Here is a 21,040-nt window from a genome sequence, read left to right as displayed (position 1 = left end):
GTAGAAATTTTTACTTTGAAATGGGGTGGGAGGGGGGTGGTGGAAAGAACCATCGCCGCCCTAAAAGGAATGAGGAAATGAGAACTGTGTAGCGTCTGGCTAGTTCTCTGTGTGACAGCCCATGATGTTCCTTCCGGCCCCAGTAATATTCTGAGTTTCCACCTGCCCGCCCCCGCCACTTATAACACACAGCACATGAGGCTGAGGGCTCCAGTGTCTCGTCTGTGGGTGGATTCCTAGGGTCAGGGTATCATGCTGGGTCTCCTGTTTTCCACAGTTCATTGGAGGTAAAAGAACTCTGGCTGAAGACCCTCCCGGGGTAAGTACTGTAGATTAACAGGACAGAACATAAACTGCCTTGAAGGTTGTGGGTCTTGGATCCCTGAGGTTATGTATCACTGAAGAAAAGCGGTGCTGAGAAACGTGTCTGTCTTAGAAGGACTCTGAGCGCAGAATGCTCGCCTGCCGTGTGACAGCTGCAATTTGGGGGCCCAGGAATTCTGTAAATGTTGGATTTAGTTTCTGTATACTGTAACTAGTATCCTAGAAATAAATTTCTTTCTAACATGGGTTTAGATGAGAGTGCAGAGCATTTAATATACGACGTATGAGCTCTCAAAAAAAAAAAGAGGCTAGTTGCTATAATTGTATTCAGAGTCTCCTGATGAGAATGTAATTACAGACAACAAAGTAAGTTTCCGAGTAGTAAAGACATCTTGCTTAAGGAATTTAGGAATAACTTTCTCAGATGCTGTTCTTAATAAATAAGTAAGAAAGAGTGATTTTTATCTTATTTCATGGAAACCTAGGAGTATTTATTTCATTTGGATAAAATAAATGCAAATGAAAAGTTGGATGAGATTCTCCTGCTGCTCTTCGTGGGAGGCCGGCTTTAAATTCAAACTTTTCTACCCAGTAGCTTTAAGCTCAGGGCATTGTTGTTGTTGTTTTGGCAATCTGACTCTGACATTTGACTGGTTATTCTCTTTTATAACTCTTTTCCTTCATGATGTATTGTAGACAGAATCAAAGCCTCACGCTAGTGAAACGCCCCCTTGGACTGTCAGCCCCAACTCCAATGAAGTTGATAAGCAGTCTGGATGTACGTGAGTCCTTCACACTTACTTATTTGTCTTGTCCACAGACGAGAGCCGGAGAGACCTTCACTGATGTCATTTTTCTCTCTTTTAGTCAAAAACACTGAATGTCAATAACATGGAGACACTGATTGAATGTCAGTCAGAGGTAAGAAAGTAATGTTTTTAACTTTCGATTTACACTGTAAGAAGATGGAAAATGTTCTTTTTGTTGACTGTTTGGGTCGTGTATCAGTATAAAGTGAACATCAGACTATAAATTAGACACATTGATTGAAACTCTTCTACAATAATGTTGACCTGAGAAGAATGCAGACTCAATGCAATTGACCTACGTTTTAAGATGAATAAAAGCTATCCGTGCATTTTGTGGAGGGAGACCGCAGGTCTTAGGTCACTATTTTAACTTAAATTTGTTTCCAGGGTGATATCAAGGCCCTTCCGCTGTTGACATCCTGTGAGAGTGAAGACAGCATCTGCCAGCTAATTGGTGAGTTTTGAAAACATACTGCTCTCCCTCTCTCCTCGAGCCTAACTAGCGATCTCAGTTTGCAAAACCACAGGGCTTTTACTTTACCAGGAATTTGTTTTCTAAGTATTCTGAGAGACCGCAGAACATTAACCCTTGACTAGAACAGCAGGTTCTGTAGGAGGGAAGACTGTCTGCAGCCTATGCCCCCAGCTCCATGGGGTGTTTCCAACCAGGCTGGCCAGTCTCGGGCCTTGTAAACTCTGAGGATGGAGGCACGCACGCACGCACGCACGCACGCACGCATTGGAGAAACACACGCTGCTCTTCCCACCGCTTGCTTCCTTCTTTAGTGGAGACTGTAATAACTAAGAAAGAGTTCATGGGCAATTGTTGCTGATCTCAGTTAGATCAGCGTCTACGCTTTTTCCCTTTCATAACATGTTTTATTACAGTGTGCATCAGATCTGATCACCACTTTTCAGTACAAAATATGTAAAAACATACATACACCAGTTGTTTAGGAAGCACAGCCTTTAAAATTAGAAGGGGAAAAAAGAAAGATAAAAGGGGAATGTTTGAGTTCTGATACCCATTGCACACAAGTTTTATGGTTGTCAGAGGGTCGGATACTTGGGGAGGGGGTGGGGAGGGCTTCCTTCCCAGAGAACCATGTATTAGCTTCTGAAACTCCCAGACTGGGTGACTGCAAGGTTCCCTGGGTGGTGTAGCCCCCTCTAGTGGTGGCAAAGTGCTAAAACGGAGGTGACCAGTCAGCCCTGCTCAGAACCTTTGAAAGATCTTGAGCAAGACACTTCCTCTCTTTGTAACTTTCACATTCAAAGAAATAAGTTAAAAGAATATCCATTAAGCAGAAACGTTCTCGGTAGTTATTAGGAACAATGCGTTAAAACATTAAAACTGGTAGTCTTGACCCACACAATTAAATTCTGCTCGTTTTCGGTAGCTAACAGCTGTGAGGGTGAAAACAGGAAAGGTGGAACCTGAGGAACCCTGGTGTTGATGTTTAGGGACTGGCTGCCCTAGAAACAGTGTGGTTGTTTGGGGGTTGGCTTTTCTAGATCAAGGGTTTTGCCCTTGGCCTTCTCAAGTTTTCAACAGTGTTTTGGTTTTGTTTGTTTTTTGGGTTTTTTTCAACATGGCATGCTATAGATATCTATAGATAGGATGACGTGGCCAAGACCATCGATGTTCTAGTCTGGATCTTGCCTTATTATTAACATTGTTTTTTTTCTCCTTATCTCCTTGTTTCCTTGGCTATAGAAGTTAAGAAGAGAAAGAAAGTATTGTCCTGGCCCTCTCTCATGAGAAAGCTCTCTCCTTCATCTGACTTCTCTGGTTCATTGGAACCAGAGCTGAAAGTGTCACTGTTTGATCAGCCCTTGTCAATCATCTGTGGGGAAAACGACACACTCCCTAGACCCATCCAGGTAGGTGTGTGTTGACTCATAAAACTTCTTCCCTTTTCTATGAAAAGCCTTTGGGAGATCTGAACACGATGGAACTCATTGTTTGAAGCCTCCCGGTGACTTTCCAGTGCGTTGGGGAAGCCATCCGCCCGCTGCTATCCACCGACGTGCTCAGAGTGACGGTCCCTCCCTCAGTCCTCTGACTTGTGGATGGGAGATGGTGGAATGCTTTTAACTTCTAAAGCTCTGTCAAGAGGGAGCAGAGGGTGTTTGTGGGAAATGTAGTGCTCCTATGAGAACATGGGGGGGGGGGCTAAAAATTTTCAAATGTGCAAAATTAGTGCTTTCACAATTTACCTCCTCTGAGAAAAAAATGAGGAGCATCTTTGGTAGCACCAGCCTCAGTAGCTTGTGAAGGAAGGCTCTCTTAACAAGAACCTATAAATAGGTTTCCATGCATTAACCGCAGCAACGTTTTCTGCTCCCGCAGGACATCCTCACCATCCTCTGCCTTAAAGGCCCTTCAACCGAAGGAATATTCCGGAAAGCTGCCAGTGAGAAGGCTCGCAAGGAGCTGAAGGAAGAACTTAACTGTGGGTGCCCGGTGAACCTGAACCAGCTCCCGGTGCATCTGCTGGCTGTGGTCTTCAAGGTGAGTCTGCTGCATTTGTGCCAGATGGCCTGTTGGGGGCGCACTGACAAACTCACCGGGAAACCAGCCCCTGGCACTGCTCCCTGCTGGGCAAAGCCTGCTGATCTGGAAGTTTAGTCTTTTCTTAGTTACATTTTTTAATTATTCGCATAAGCACCTCTGTTTCAGTGGCCCCGGGCTTCAACAGAAAGGGTGGCAGGAAATTCTTTCGAAATATTACTTGACCGCCCCCATGGCCAAGTCCATTCGTAAATCTGGTCTCCCCAGAGTCCACCTACCTATGGACAGTGCATCTTATTATGCTGGTTACTGGGAGGTTCCAGAGTACAGTGTGAGTTTGGAAGAGGCTCCCTAAAGGAAGCAAACACAGGGGTAGGACTGGGTGAACAGGGGTACAAGGAGGAGAAAGACTCACCGCCCGGCACGAACAGGCAAACACACCCCTTCCTCCCTCCAGGACTTCCTCCGAGGGATCCCCCTGAAGCTACTCTCCTGTGACCTCTTCGAGGAGTGGATGGGTGCCCTGGAGAAGCCCAGCGAGGAGGAGAGAATCGAGGCCCTAAAACAGTAAGTCCTTAGACACTGCAGCATGCAAGACCGCCATCCTTCCTCCTTCACAAGCCTGTGCACCGCCTTGGGGATGCCTGTCTCACAGAAACTGGGGGGGTCCAGGGAGTCTGAGTGGGATTGCTCATCTGCTCCCATCACAGAAGCCAGAAGGAGCCCTAGGTATTTAAAAAAGAAAGAAAGAAAGAAAGAAAGAAAGAAAGAAAGAAAGAAAGAAAGAAAGAAAGAAAGAAAGAAAGAAAGAAAGAAAGAAAGAAAGAGGAGAGGAGGGGAGGGGAGGGGAGGGGAGGGGAGGGGAGGAAGGAAGGAAGGAAGAAGAAAAGAAAAGAAAAATGTACTTCTACCCAAACGAGAGAAAGAACTTCCTAAAAAGCAGAAAGTAAACTTCAGTTCTCATAGATCCAAAATAGGAGAGAACCTAAACACAGTGGTTTTAAAAGGCACAGAACAAACTCAGACTGTGGACGCTTTACCACAGGCTAGACAATAGGGTTGGAGTTACCCTTAACTTCATCAGCTGGTGTCCTTGGTACCAGCCACTCTTCTCTCATAAACACTTACTGCACAGCAGAGCAACTTGGAAGGGATTGTTTTGTCTATAAAACTCCATAGTCAACTCTAAATTCTATGGTTAACAAAAAAAAAAAAAAAAATTCCAATAGTTGGCAGAAATGATATTAAAAAATGAAAGTGTGACCTCTGTGTAACCAGAGTCACAAATGTCTTCCGTTAACATGTCAGAACCTTTGCCACATCCTCAGAAAGTTCACCGACATGCAATAGTTGTCCCCTGCAGCCAAATGGTTCCATGAAATATTTTCCAAAAGGAGGATAGCTCTGTCCACCTCACCCCCAGAATTCTAAGATTATCACAATGAGTTTCTACTTGGGCATAAAACTCATTTATGAAAACAACACTAAGAAATGAAAAGGACCCATGTGCTGGATTCATTTCATTTTTTGAAATACCAAAATGTAAAGACACAATCTAATCTGTTACCACGAGGACAATGTTTGCATTTAAGTCCTGTCTGCCTCTAGTTATAAACACGCTTTTATAGACTGATTCTATCTAAAGATTTCTCAGAATGATATAAAAATGGGTGGTCCTGCTCTAAAATTTACAGTCCAAAGAAGTGTGAGATAATCAGTCTCACAGGGCTCAAAATAGAAATCTGATGCAGTAATTTGATGGTGTGACAAAATTGTTTTCAAAATGTGAAGTGGATTGTGGCGGTTACACAGGCATTGCTTCATAATCAGCATCCGTGTGTATAATAAAGAGAGGTACTATTGGAGTCCCAATTGCTACAACCTTGTGGTTTACTGGTCCCAATCTATGTCAGCTGCTGCGGCAAGAGTCTGAATGAACGTTTCACAACGTTTCTTTTGGAAATGCACCTTCCTTGTTTTAAAGGAAGTCTGGTTTGGGGAGAACCTCTTGAGAGGCCAGGCTAAGGTTACACAAAAGCCCTCATCTGTCAATTTCTTCCAGGGTTGCGGATCGCCTCCCCAGGCCCAACCTTCTACTGCTCAGGCACTTGGTCTCTGTGCTGCACCTGATCAGCAAGAATGCCGAGGTCAACAAGATGGACTCCAGCAACCTAGCAATCTGCATCGGGCCCAATATGCTTTCTCTGAAGAACGACCAGAGCCTGTCCTTCCAGGCCCAGAAGGACCTGAACAATAAGGTATGTCCTGCCTCTGTCTGAAAAACTTTCTGGTCATGAGCCCACCCTCTGTATAAGCTAAGCATCTCAAATGCTTCTGATTTGAGTTTCTTAAAGTGACTCTGGGCCCACAGAGGAAGTCTCAACTGCAGGATGTGTTTCTCATGGTTCCACTCTCTTACATACACATATTTGCTACAGAGTGAAATATGTGCGTCCTCTGTTGTCCTGGGAGATGGGCCAGGGTAGCAGACATTTACAGCACTAACTCCCTGGCTGAGAAAACCACTTTGTTTTTTTTCTTCTGTGTATCACATTCTGCCTGTTCAACTAGAAATCTGGACAACTACTTCCTTAAATGAAAACTCCAGTTACTTCAAAGTAATTTTTTTAATCCTGAAATTAAAACAAATGCATGCTTTATAAAATAATAAAGTGTATTATTGCCACTAATCCCAATGTGCTTTTTAGGCACATAAAAGTATCTATTTCTGCCACTTCCCCAGTGGTTGACCCCAATATGTTCTCATTCTTTTTTACTTTCTTTTTTATGAATGTACTTAAGCTGATAAACTGCTTACATTTTCCTCACAGGTTAAGACATTGGTGGAATTCCTCATTGACAACTGCTTTGAAATATTTGGGGAGAACATTCCGACACATTCCCGCATCACTTCTGACGACTCCCTGGAACACACTGACAGTTCAGGTACGGAACATTCTGTCACTTGCTTGTGGTTCTGGGGAGAAGCCCATGCCAGTCCTCGATGCTCCAGGAAGTGATGTAAGGCATCCCTGGTATTGGAAGCAGGATTCGCCTTCACAAGCCAGAAGTCTGTAAGGAAGTTGTTAACCATGAGGCTTGCGATTAGATTTACCCGCAACACCTCCTCACACTGCATTCTTTCTCATCAATCTGTAATTTTCTCCTTCCTATTCTAAGCCACAATGACTCTTAATTCTACTTAGTAAACTTTAGTTATGGGGTTGGAGTAAGGAAGTTCCAGGTCTGCAGTGGAATGTGAGTCCATTAAAATGGAAATTGGTCCAATACAAGAGCTACCCAAAGGGTCAATCCTATGAACTCAGATCAAAAAACCTTAAAGAATATTGCCGTTGCCATCTTCCTTTCCTCGTATGTGTCTTTCCCTTCCTCCTCCCTCCATTTCATTTTCCCATTTTCTCACCATTTAAAGATCATTTTAGACAGAAGCAAAGTTTTAATTTAATCAATTTATTGTCAGATCAAGCCCCAATACACTTCTACCAAATCACCCATAGGTCTAAATAGGGTAGCCAGTAATAAATACTGTTGCTGAAAGAGCCTAGATAAAATGTTCACCTCTGCCTTAACTCTTCCCAGATGTGTCAACTCTGCAAAATGACTCAGCATATGACAGCAATGACCCAGATGTGGAGCCCACTTCTCCCAGCAGGCAGCTGGAGGGGCCTGCTGGCCTGGATAACCGGGGCCCACAGGACACCTGTGAGTCAAGTTCAGAACCCATTGTTAGCATGGTAGGCAGGTTGAAAAGTTCCATTGGCCAGCAAGATAGGCGGTTCTCTGAACCCAACATGTCACCCTCACAAGAGTGCCTCATGGGCCAAATGAGAAAACAAAACCTAACCAAGAGTGAGGATAACTTCACCATGCCCCAGGAAGCCTCTTGTTTGGAGGGTGATGAGGCTGAAGATCCTTTTACAGAAGAAGTCTTCCCAGCAGCTGAAGGCAAGCCCAAGAGACCAGTGGATTTAAAGATAAAGAACTTGACCCAAGGTTTAGCATCATCACAGGGACTGGTACCCAAAGCATTTTCCAGAGTCGCCCCAGGTAAATCTTTGGACAGCTCACCTCTGCCTTCTCCTTCCTGTCCCAAAAGAAACTTCTTCACCAGACACCAGAGCTTCACCACAAAGACAGACAAGATCAAACCCCAGAGAGAAATTAGAAAGCATTCCATGTCATTTTCCTTTGCCTCTCACAAAAAAGTGCTTCCCGGGACCTCCAGCATGGGGTCTGAGAAATCCAAAGACTTTTCTAGAGACCAAATCAGGAAGGGTTTCAGAAAAGAAAGCCAGCTTGCTGGCAGAATCATCCAGGAAAATGAGTCAGAAATCCAAAGCCAAACAACTCTGGGCTTCAGCTTGTCTAGAACCTGGGCCCTCTCGGTTGATAACATGTTCCAGATAGTGGATATGAGGAAGCCAGGAAGTCCACCATCGTACGAAGAGGCCATTCATTACCAGGCACCTGGACTCACAGCTTATGGTAACCAGACAGTGGCCAGTATGAGAGAGAGAATGCTCAAATGGAACACAGCTCTGCCTTCTCGCTTTGGAGGTGACCACAGTGAAGGGACACCTGGTGGACACAGATTGTCTCCCATGACTGAGCACTGGAAACAGAGTCAGACTGTCTGTGTCTCTGTGGAAACGCGGGGGAGGTCTGAGCTGCACCGACTGAGGACCATGTCTGAATCCGTGCAGGAGGCTAAGCTGGACTGTCTCAGGCAACAACACATGGTCTTGGAGGTTGGCCAACTCCAGTGTGCTAAAGAATCCTACATTTAGGAAAGGAGTCCTTGTACCATGGCTAACTTGTGGTGTGTGTGAATACATTTCTGCACAGAGAACTGTCAATTCTACTCTCCAAAAAGTCATGAATAAGCTCGTTCAGAACGTTGTGTAGAGCTCTCCTCTGTGAGGATGGCTTATACAGCGACACACCAGATTGTGTGTATATCTGGGTTTGTGCAATATGTGGTAAATGTCTAAAATGTACTATAGACAAGGTGTTAGATGAAAGGGGTGTCGTCTACATACACCCCTGCATGCCTGCATTTATATACTCTCTATATTGCTGGTTTTCGTCTCCAGGTGCATGTTTCTACTGTCTTTACTTTTCTTAATTACCTCAAGATGTCTTGCCGGTGTTCACATTTTCCAAGAGCTGCATGTAGGTAGAAATGTTGGAACCTCTCATATAAGTCGGTTTTCCTAAGCAGGCTTCTGACAACTAACTAGCATAGTGGAAGGAAGTACACTGAAAGACACTATGTGCCCTGTGGGAGCTGTCAGAGGCTGGGAGGAGGTCTTTCAATATCTAATGGAATGTGGGCGGAGCGGTGGAAATGCGTTGTGTCAGTGTTAACTCATGCAGGGCACTTGGAGCCTCTGCAGTTCAGTGGTGTCTTGTGCAACAGTGTAGAGTGATGTTGTGTGCACTGAGGGGTCATGTATAAAACCTCAGTGCAGTTTCACTACAATAAACTGCCTTCCTCCTTTAGAGTGGCCACTCTTTGCTGGTGTTATCCTTTTCCTCAGTCAATAAGAATCCATCAAGAACATTATCCACATCTGGTGCATTCAGCTAGCATCTGTTCACTACATTCTCGTTGTTTCAGGCTGTCACACACCTTGGGAGGCTTGTGTCCGGGAGATGTAGTCTCTGTTCTCTGGGGATTTGAGACACTTTTTTCAGCAAGCAGTCTTTCAGGGACAGAAAAAACTGTAAGACACAAGATAATCTGATAATGTAATGCTTCCTATTTGTAATAGATTGGACTGTCCAGTGCCTTTACTTCTCTCACTTTTGTGATGTTCAACTTCCTTGGTCATTGGCAACCATAAGGATAAATGTTTATGATCTTAGAAGTTTACTGCTCAATGACCCAGTTATTTATCCAAATTTTTTTTTATAGTACTGGGCTCCAATCTTCCTAATTATGTTCTTTTTTTGTTTGTTTTGTTTTTCAAGACAGGGTTTCTCTGTGTAGCTTTGCACCTTTCCTGGATCTCACTCCTGTAGACCAGGCTGGCCTCGAACTCACAGAGATCTGCCTGGCTCTGACTCCCAAGTGCTGAGATTAAAGGCATGCGCCGCCCGGCCCAATTCTGTTCATTTTTATGACACTATATACACTACTGATTTTGGTCTAGCTAATGAGTAAAAAAAGATCTGATTCTTCCTCAGAGGTGATTTACTGAGAATTTGGCTAGCCTTGTTGTATACTGGGTTGTTCAAGCAACATGATCAAAATTAGCATTTAAAATGCTCTATTATAGCCAGGTGGTGGTGGTGCATGCCTCTAGTCCCAGAACTTGAGAGGCAGAGGCAGGTAGATCTCTGAGTTGGAGACCAAACTGGTCCACCAAAAAAGGTGGGGGAGCTCTATTAAGGACTTGGAAAGATGGGTGAGCAGCCAAGAGTACTTATTGCTCTTGCAGAGGACTGGGTTCAGTTTCCAGCACCCATATAACTCCTCACAACCACCTATAATTCCAGTTCCAGGAGATCTGATACCCTCTTCTGGCCTCCAGGTATGTACATGGTGAACATGTAGACAAAACATAATACATAAAATAAAATCTTTTTTAATACTCTGTTAAGCACCAATAATAGATCAATATCAAAGAGCAGACCATCCACCTCTGACTGGTAAGAGAATAAAGGTAACCCCTTCTCAGAGCTGAAAACTAAGGGAGGTATGACTTTAGTACTTACCACATGCAAGGCACTATGCTGAGTCTCAGTCTTAGGATAAAATAATCTTCTACCAGGCTCTCATCGAGATAGATACATAGGTAGGTAGGTAAGCAGATTAGATAGATAGATAGATAAATAGATAGATAGATAGATAGATAGATAGATAGATCGATCTATTGATGGATGCATGGATGGATGGTAGGTAGAGTATATGTGTGTGTGTGTGTGTGTGTGTGTGTGTGTGTGTGTGTGTGTTGTATAATTTATTTGAGACAGGATTTCCCTGTGACCCAGGCGGTACCAGAAAGTGAAACCTTACTGCCTTAGCCTGCTAAGCACTGGGATTACAGGCAATGCATTGCTGCATGGCTCTTAGTGACTTGCTCATGAGAATCAGATCATCGCCTCCTGTGGCTAACCAGGATGACCAATCAGGAAGTTTTAAACATAGTCCTGCTGTACTAATGACTCGACCTCCATGTGACCCTTCCTCGGGTCCTGAAAACCCTCCTCAAATATCTGTCTACTTAAGACAGGGTTTCTCTGTGTATCCTGGAACTCACCATGTACACCAAGCTGACCTCATAGAGAGCCCTGCTTCTGCTTCCCAAGTGCTGGGATTAAAGACATGCACCATCACACCAGGTTAGCTGCCCATATTTTAAAAAGTAACAATGAGGGTTGGGGATTTAGCTCAGTGGTAGAGCGCTTGCCTAGCAAGTGCAAGGCCCTGGGTTCGGTCCTCAGCTCTGGCACAAAAAGAAAAAAAAAAAAAAAGTAACAATGAGACTGGAAGCCCTGTAGTTCATTGTCAGATACCTATGGCTCCTGGTGGGAAAGTGCCTGTCATTCTTGTTGATGTCTGACTAAGGAGAAGGCACAGCGACTGTTTCAGATGTTACACCTCATGGGACCCACTTGTTTCCATAGGGTCCACTGGTGCCCTCCAATTGGATTTCCTAATTCCATTTCCAAGTGCGTTCATTTGTGGAGGAAGGTGATGCTTAAACAGCAGAAATGCATTGTCTCTGGTCCTGGAGACTGGAATTTGGAGACCACGGTGTTAGCAAGGTCCATTCCATGCTCCATTTGACACAGATGGCCAGCCTTGTGTTTCTCCTGAGAAATTTTCTCTCCTCCTATAAAGACACACGAGATGCTGCAATTATTTCCAAAGACACATTCTGTCCCCGACCCCAGGACTTAGATAAATTGAATCTTTCCTAGATATGTTAGATTAGAGAAATTTATTAATTTTGGGCACTCTTGCTAGAGGCAAAAACAATTGCTTAAAACTTAAACCCAATAACCACACAGCACATTGGCAGGTCCCACAGCAGTTGAATCAGCAGGTAGGTTTTACAACACTAATATACCAAGCAATGGCTAATGGACACAGTGCTTCCCGGTGCTGGGGATGGGAATGTCCAATACTGTCTATATTGATGCACTCTTAAAAAGAATAATTAGATAAATACCTGATTGTGATCTCACTGGGAGAGCTGCCAATGTATGCTTTCTTCCTGAATGGTCAACCTTGCAGGAAGCCACATCAGATAGGATCTCAAATAGTCGAAGATTCTTCACTAATTGAACTATGTGATTTTAAACTCTTCATTTGCAAGAGGAGAAATAGTGGGGGCGGGGGAGGCCAAAGTGTGCACGGTTTGCTAGAGATGAAAATGAATCACTTCCCGAAATATCTTGAATGGAAACCAAGACACTGTATGTTGTCCGCTACAGAATACAGTTTAATATGGGGACCAGAGAGATGGCCCAGTCCAGATCTACACTCACATGAAAAGCTGGGTGTGGCTACCTGTGACCCTAGATCTGCAGGGAGCAGAGCCAGGAGGACACAGGCTGTTTCGGTTTGTTTTCTAGGGGTTTGTTGCTCACTAGAACACAGTAAATGGATCTAAATATCATCTTTAAAATCTCAGTCAGCACCAATCAAGAGAACTGAAGAAAAGGCAGATTAGAGGAATGTGACCTTGACTTATTTTAGGCCGTGTCCGAGGAAACAGGAGAGATGGCAGCTCAGACCCCAACCAACAGACTGGAGCAGAGGCAAGGCAGGCGGGCGGGCAGGCGGGCGGGCAGGCGGGTGGGCGGGCGGGCAGGCAGCACATGGTGCTGACAGTCCAAACAGCGGGAAACACAAAGGCGTTTCATAAATGGCTGGAGAGGGAAATGATCAAAACGCTGGAACAGTATCTCACGGTGCCTGCCAGGTTGAACTCTAGAAGGGCAGAATACCTGAGCATGGGAAGTGAGAAAGTCAGAGTTCTAGAATAAATAAGGGAAAACTTCTTAGGTAGCCTTTACAACAAGATTTAAAATCTAAAGACACACGTTAAAACTGAAAAAATAAAAAATATCAGTAAAATACTGTAAACCAAATAAAAACTGATGGAGGGTCTGTACCTTGTCTTAACAGAAAAAGGAAATGTCTATAATATACAGTTCCTATTAAATGATATGGAAAATGATAGGCTAATGTCAGCTCTAGCACTGAGCCACACCTCTATCCCTTAAACTTGTTCTTACCTTAAAAAGTAGAATTAGGGGAGGATGATCATTCTTCCATTAATTAATAAGTACAAATCTAAAAATGTCAATGTTCTGTGCTGATGATGATTTGGTCTCATTCACTTCTGTTGGAAACCGATACTGGGATAGGATTGAGCACAGGCATGGTGTGCGTGCATTTAACAGTAAAACCCAGAGTGTCAAGCCCGCCTCAACCAGCAAGGATGATGCAACACCGGGATTCTTCTTAATACAGTTTAATCAGGACCCTTTGTTTCTCTCTCTCCTGGGCAAGCCTCTCCCAGCACCTAAGTAGGGCTGGGCTGCCAACCCCAAGCAGCCACGTGGGCACTGTCCACAGGTTCACGCATATGCCAGCAGCACACGAATCCAGCCATAGACAAATAAGGAGCTGTTTACCACAAAGAGTGCTTGCCATCGGGAAGGCAGAGGGTGGAAGCCAGCGCCATCTTTAGGGTGCGGCTACACGCAGCTCTCTACAGTTTCCCCCTTTTTGTTTTACAAACGCAACAGGCAAGAGTAGAGGTCTGATCTCTGCTAAAATGGAACATGTACTAATGTTTGTCCAGGCGTCGTCCACCCAGAGAACATTAGACCCGTCCGATACCCTTTTCACAGAGGTGGGAGTTAGGGTACCAACCCACATGCAATCAGACTTGCTCTTCTTGAGGTCAGCGTATCATAACCTCAAGTGTAGTGTGCAGGCCTCGCATCCTGTGCCTAAATATCTTTTAAAGTAGCCAACCAGGCTTGGGGAGACTGTCCTGCATCAATGGCCATAAAGGCTTGGACAATCATGGCTGCATGGCGACGCTGTGAGATCCTAATGCGACAAATGCACCACAAGCATGCTAGGGAGGTGAGCACCAGTAAGCCTACTAGGGCTCCTATTCCCGCCCACTCCTTCATGTGATCCATGGCTGTAGCAATCCAGGAAGACAATCCCTCCACCAGTCTGGTATCCACTCGGGTCGAATTCACCGTGACAATAGCCACTCTCAGCTGGTCCATCAGGTTATCAAACTCTCCGGTCCAATTGCCTAAAAGATAACTAGACAACCTTTTAGATAAATCTGCAGCAGAACAATTGGAAGCATCCAAATTCAAAAAATTCAGGGTAAGGGTAAATAATGCAAGAGAGAGTCTGTCCTTAGGGGTATGGCCATAGCCTATTCCCCCTTTTTGTTTTTGAAGCAACTCCTTCAAGGAGCGATGAGCATGCTCCACAATGCCTTGACCATGTGGATTATATGGTAGGCCATGTACAAGTTGCACATTCATCTGTTGACAGAAGGAAGCGAACTTCTGTCCAGTATATGCAGGACCATTGTCTGTCTTTAACTGTTGAGGCTTACCCCATGCTGCCCAAGCTTCTAAGCAATGAGCAATAACATGAGAGGCTTTCTCTCCTGTCATTGGGGTGACATGAATGATTCCAGAACAGGTATCAACAGATACATGTACATATTTAACACGTCCAAATTCAGAGATGTGTGTAACATCCATTTGCCATATTTTTAGGGGGAGCAGACCACAAGGGTTAACTCCTAATCTAGAAGGATGATGAAAAATGACACATTGAGGACAATCTAGTACCACCTTTCGTGCATCTGCACGTGAGATAGAAAACTTTTGTTGTAATGTCCTTGCATTAACATGAAATTCTTTGTGGAAGGCATGTGCTCGTTGTATGGCAGAAGCCACAAACATCCATTCCTGTCTAGTACACTGGTCCACTATATCATTGCCTTTAGCCAATGGACCTGGCAGACTGGTATGTGCGCAGATGTGTTGCACAAAAAAGGGATTCTTACGTTGCCAGATCAGTTTCTGTAATTGGCCAAACAATGAGCTAACAGGGCTAGAAGATTTGATGGGCCCTGCACATTCAAGGCATTAACAACATAACTAGAATCTGACACTAAATTAAATGCAAATGGACAAGCCTTGAAAACTTCAAGAACTATTGAAAGCTCCACCTGTTGAGGTGCACCTGGCAAGAATTGATGTTTTACAGGTTCATTAGAATCCACCATATAAGCACCACAGCCTGTCTTAGATCCATCTGTAAATATAACACTTGCTCCTGGAATGGGCTTTGAAGCAGTTACTTTAGGGAAAACTACAGGATGTTCTTTAAAGAAAGTTAATAGTGGATGTTTAGGATAATGGCAATCTATGTGTCCTGGATAGGTACAACGCAGTATTGCCCAATCATCTATGGCAGCACATAATACCTTGACTTGAGCAGAATCATAAGGAACAACTAGCGTTTGTGGTGATGTTCTAAAATATTATAAACATTGTTGAATACCCTGTTGCGCAAGTAATGCTACAGCAGTAGGATAATACTCAATTGATTTTGCAGGTGAGATTTTAGTATAAGTCCATAACAAGGGTCCTTTCTGCCATAAAATTCCCGTAGGTTGTAACTGGGTAGGCAGAATGCACAGGGTAATATCATCATTATTTTGTACTCTTTGAAGAAAAGCTCTTTGTAGCCTATCCTCTAATTTTGTTAAGGCTTCCCGGGCTGCATTGGTTAATTGCCTTGGTGAATCCAAGGCTGCATCTCCAATTAAAATATCATATAATGGTTTTAACTCATAATTGGCCATTCCTAAACTTCCTCTTATCCAATTTATATCTCCTAATAATTTTTGAAAATCATTCAATGTGCAAAGATGATCCTTCCTTAACTCTACCTTTTGTGGCATGATATGATGATTAGTTATTTTAGAGCCAAGATAATTAACAACTTTGTTCTGTTGCACCTTCTCAGGGGCAATACAGAGTCCCTTTTGCTTTAGCAGTTCTACAAGTGAGCTATATGCTTCTTGAAGAATGCTCTCCTCTTTAGCTGCTAACAGTATATCATCCATATAATGGAGGCATCTCAAGCCAGGAAAATGTGCTCTCAAGGGTTCTAAAGCAGTAGCTACAAATAGTTGACACATAGTAGGACTGTTGGCCATGCCTTGTGGCAATACAACCCACGGATATCTTTTATCAGGTTCCTCATGATTAGTGGACGGTAAAGTGAAATCGAATCTCTCACTGTCTTTGCTATTCAGTGGAATGGAAAAGAAGCAGTCCTTAATATCTACCACAATAATAGGCCAATTTTCAGGCAAGGCTGACAGCAATGGAAGACCACGCTGTACGGGTCCCATAATTCTCATTTGCTCATTTATAGCTCTAAGATCATGTAACAATCTCTATTTTTTTTATTTCTTTTTGATGACAAATATGGGTGTATTCCAGGGAGAAAGGGAGGGTTTAATGTGCCCTTCCTCCAATTGCTCTTTCACTAATTGATATGCAGCATGTAATTTCTCAGAGAAGAGTGGCCACTGAGGAACCCACACTGGCTCCTCCGTTATCCAGGATATGGGAATGCCCTCCTCAGCGGCCCCTAGGAAAAAAACAACCCTTGTTTGGGTTTCCTAGGTACTGTTTGTATTGGCTCCTTTCGGCCTTGTAAAAATTTTCCCAGGCCAAAATCAGGATGACACCCCATGTTTTTCATAATATTTTTAGATTCTTTGGAGTATTCATTACTCAACTGAAAGCCCATGGATTTCATAAGATCCCTCCCCCAGAGGGACACTGGAAGCTCAAGGACATAGGGTTGCATAACGCCAGAGTGACCTTCTGAATCTTGCCAATTTAACAAATTTGCACTAATATTAGGAACACTGGCATAACCCAATCCCTGCAATGTTTGTGAGGAAGCCTGTATAGGCCAACCTCGAGGCCAATCTTTGCTAGCTATGATACTGCAATCTGCTCCAGTATCCAAAATCTAGGTCTCTTCCCAATTTCTCCCAGGAAGGCACTGTGAGGCTTCCTGAAATTGCAAACCAAGGAGCAACTACATCACACTGTTCCAGAAAGCGCTCTAGGGTGTGTTTTTTTATTTTCAATTTCTTAGGGAGAAGCAGCTCATTAAGAGCCAGAAAAATTGGGTGCGAGGAGGAAGTGCCCATGTTAGTATATTTCTTTTCTTTCCTGAATTTGAGAAGTTTCTCGGAGGTTCCTCGGAGCCTTTACGGAACAGCCCCAGCCCTCCGGTTTCACCTGCTTGTTTTGTTATGCAAATTACCCGCCCGCTATAGTCGCAAAGCAAGTTTCACTCGTTGACTTTGTTATTCTAATTACCCGTCCGCTTTGGTCGCGGCTCTATTGAATTACCTGTCCGCTTTGGTCGCGGCTCTACTATCCCGCTCCCCCTTTGTCTACAGGTGAGCATAAAAACCCGCTTTTGTCGAGGATCCTCAGTTTTTTCTGAGGACTTACCGGTATACCACCTGACTGTAAAAAGTTCTGAGTCCCACGGAGAGACGTGGGAGTGTCCCCGTACGTTCGTTTCTTCGTTTTCCCCGTACGGGCCACCACTTGTCGCGCCCGCCTCGACCAGCAAAGATGACGCAACACCGGGATTCTTCTTAATACAGTTTAATCAGGACCCTTTGTTTAGTTGCATTGTGTCTCTCTCTCCTCTGGGGCAAGCCTCTCCCAGCACCTAAGTAGGGCTGGGCTGCCAACCCCAAGCAGCCATGTGGGCACTGTCCACAGGCTCACGCATATGCCAGCAGCACACGAATCCAGCCATAGACAAATAAGGAGCTGTTTACCACAAAGAGTACTTGCCATCGGGAAGGCAGAGGGTGGAAGCCAGCGCCATCTTTAGGGTGTGGCTTCACGCAGCTCTCTACACCAGAGCCCAGGGACATGGGCAGGCTCAAGACAGGCTGGCTGAGATCACATATGAAATCTACCATCAGACCTTGGCAACACTACTAAGCACTCTGTGCCTGCATCCTCATCTGCTGGAGGATGATGATTCTGCAGGACTACTCTGATGCTGAATGAGAAGATGCACACCCAGAACCCCACAGATCTTTAATAAATGTCAGCTTTTTGTGTGAACATAAAATTAGGAATATTTACCATAATCTTATTATATTATTTTCATAAAGTCAAGTCAACTATACAAATTCAGATTCAGAGAGGAAAGTAATTTTAATTCCTCAAACAAATGTAGGTTTTTGCTATTTCAAGCTGAGGAGTTCCAGAAATGTGCCCTATACAACTCAGGCTCTTCATACACAGCTCAGCACCACAAAGTGTGAAAGATGGAACTATTTAACTTTGTCTAGACAGCAAAGAGTGATGAGCCACACAATCACAAACTCTTCCCTTGAGTAGGCTTTCATTCTTTTCTTACAGGGTAATCTCAGTATAAATGTCAAAGACAGCCTAGTTCACACTTTTCAGTCCACCACTGAAAAAGCAGAGACAGGCAGATCTCTGTGAGTTCAAGGCCATCTTGATCTACACAGTGTACTCCAGGCCAGCAAGACTTGCATAGAAATATGCTGTCTCAAAAGAAAACAAAGCCAAAACAAATATCAAATATAATAATAATTTAGCGTGTAAATAATTTCAAAATGATAAAATTATCCTTTGGAGAAAAACATCAAAATTCCTTTTATAAGACTTTTTAAAATTAAATAATAATTATTAAAAGATCTACTGTTAATGCTATTTATGTATGTGTGTGTGTGAATGTATGCCTCCCACGGAGGTCAGACAAGCACGTCTGATCCCTTGTGAGCCTCCCAACATGGAAATGCCGGAAACTCAGCTCCTCTGGAAAAGCAGCAAGTGCTCTTAACTGCTGAACCATCTCTCCAACCCCCAAATATCAAATTTCAACTAATATGGTTTTTAAACACCCAAAGAACTAGGCAAACTCAATGCAAAATATATAGGAAACAAACATATTAAAAGTAATTAGTTAAGAGCCAGGCGGTGGTGGTGCACGCCTGTAATCCCAACACTGGGGAGGCAGAGGCAATTGGATCACTGTGAGATTAAAGACAGCCTGGTCTACAGAGTGAGTTCCAGGACAACCAGAGCTGTTACACAGAGAAACCTTGTCTCGAGAAGAAAAAAAAAAAAAAAGTAATTAGTTAAAAGAAATGTTGACAGATCCACATGCCAATTCTAAATTAAAAAAAAAGTTTAACTCCATGCATTCTGTGCCATGTTAGATTCACCTAATTCTTAATTTTAGTCTAGTTAGATAATTTTTAAAAACTCCAAAATTAAACAAACAAAAATTTTGCTGTTTTTGCAAAAGTTGTTAGGAAGTGGTACATTCAAAGAGCTTGGTTCCCATTCCAAAATGATATACCATTTGGCCTTTCTCGTTTAATACATAACTCCTGTATATAACTCTAATTGATGGTCTTCTATTAGGGAAGGAGAAGGGAAATGAGGAAGTTATTTTAAAATGTTGAAATCGTTCATAAAGACCTGTCTTAACGTTCTGAGGTGGTATTTGATGTCAGTGTTCGGGGCGAGCCTGGGGACTTGGAGAGCAAAAGATCGGTTCTCAGGACATTTACTTTCCTCCTCCTCCTTGATACTTACTCTCCTTTGTTTCCGTTTTCTGTGCACACCACCGTGATCTGATTTAAAGGAAAACAACCTGGGGTGAGACATAAGTCTACTCTAGCTATTTACTATGAAGACAGCATTTTAATAACTGCTTAGGCACCTGTACATCCTTGGTCCTTTATCAAGATAGTAAATGATTTTATTCTTCCACTGGCTTATTATTTTTGGTCAACTTTATTGAAGTATAAACATACAATAAATCTCATCTATTCAGAATGCATAGTGTGGTTAATTTATGTCCAATAGATAACTATGAGAATGCTGCCACAATCAAATCATGGGGCACAGTGTTATCAATAAATTATTGGCGCTGCCTGCTTGGCTTAGTTTGGTTTGGCTGGCTAGTTTACTCTAGCTAGCCACTGTAGTGGGGGTGTACTAGCATCTCATTGTGGTTCATTTGAATTTTCCATTGACGATGATGAGCACCTCCTTGTGTGTTTATTGTCTATTTAGGAATTATCCAAACCTTTGCCCATTTTCCTTAAAATCTATTTTTATTACTTAAATCTATGAGTAATAAACCGCAGTAGGTACTTTAGGTATTCTGGAACTTTATGTACTCTACAAATTCTTTGGTTCGTAAGGTTTTGTCCCAATATGTAGTTGATTTATTTATCATGTCACGGTGGGGGGTGAGTGGGGCTTTGAGGTTTCAAAAGCCCACACCATTCCCAATTAGCAGATCAGATTTAAGCTCTCAGCTAATGCTCCAGCACCACGCCTGCTGCCTGCTGCCCGCTGCTGCTATGCTTCCTGCCATGCTCAGCATGGACTTCAATCCTCTAGAACTGTGAGCCCCAGACTAAATGTTTTCTAAGTTGCCTTGGCCATGGTGTCTTATCACAGCAGTAAAAAAGGAAACAAGGAGTTCCCTGTGTCTTGTTTCAGTGCCTTTGCCAAAAACTGAGGGCTGAGGATGTATCAGTTCAATCCCCAGCAGCCCCTACACCAAAAGTAAACAATTGACTTTATAGATGCAGATCTCCTTAGGGGCTGTATTCTCTTTCTTTGATCTCTGTAACTATCCTGCTGTATCATACTGTGTAGACACCAGAACTTTATAGGAATTCCTGAAACTGCCACAGCTTTTTCCTTCCCTTGACTGTCCTAAGTCCTTTTATCCTTATGCATTTTCAGTTGTTTGCCAATATCTAGGAAGGTTCTCTTGTTTTGTTTGAGACAAGGCGCCCTGTAGCCCAGGCTGGTTCAGAAGTCACAATGTAGCCAAGGACGACTTTGAACGTCTAGTCCTCCTGTCTTTATCTCCAAAGTACAGGGATCACCACCCTGTGCCACCACAACCAGTGTTATGTGGTGCTGGGATCGACCCCAGGGCTTTGTGTACACTAGCCAAGCACTCTGCCAACTGAGCTACATTCTCAGTATACTGTCTAGAAACTCTGATTGGAGTTTCATTGAATTTATATATCAACAGGGAGAATTAGTGCCCTAAAATGCCTGAGTCTTCCATTCCATGAAAACAATGTATCTTTCCACTCATTTAGGTCCTTGTTTGTTTGTTTGTTTGTTTTTTCAAGACAGGGTTTCTCTGTGTAGCTTTGTGCCTTTCCTGGAACTCATTTGGTAGCCCAGGCTGGCCTCGAACTCACAGAGATCCTCCTGCCTCTGCTTCCCGAGTGCTGGG

The 21,040-nt window shown here is 43.5% G+C and overlaps 1 protein-coding gene across 1 annotated transcript; it reads left to right on the top strand.

Moving 5' to 3' along the window:
• The first annotated feature begins 202 nt into the window (after positions 1 to 202).
• On the top strand, positions 203 to 9,182 carry LOC118570485 (T cell activation RhoGTPase activating protein). The gene is made up of 10 exons (XM_036169012.1): positions 203 to 319; positions 1,021 to 1,102; positions 1,192 to 1,245; positions 1,521 to 1,587; positions 2,851 to 3,017; positions 3,487 to 3,648; positions 4,106 to 4,215; positions 5,711 to 5,906; positions 6,480 to 6,594; positions 7,249 to 9,182. The coding sequence occupies exons 2-10, from the start codon at positions 1,079 to 1,081 to the stop codon at positions 8,454 to 8,456; spliced, it is 2,103 nt and encodes a 700-aa protein (XP_036024905.1). The 5' UTR covers positions 203 to 319; positions 1,021 to 1,078; the 3' UTR covers positions 8,457 to 9,182.
• Positions 9,183 to 21,040: the final 11,858 nt, after the last annotated feature.

Source organism: Onychomys torridus, chromosome 19, assembly GCF_903995425.1.
Source record: "Onychomys torridus chromosome 19, mOncTor1.1, whole genome shotgun sequence".
NCBI lineage: Eukaryota > Metazoa > Chordata > Mammalia > Rodentia > Cricetidae > Onychomys > Onychomys torridus.
The sequence above is the reverse complement of the archived record's forward strand: the minus strand, read 5'-3'. Positions and strand labels throughout refer to the sequence as shown.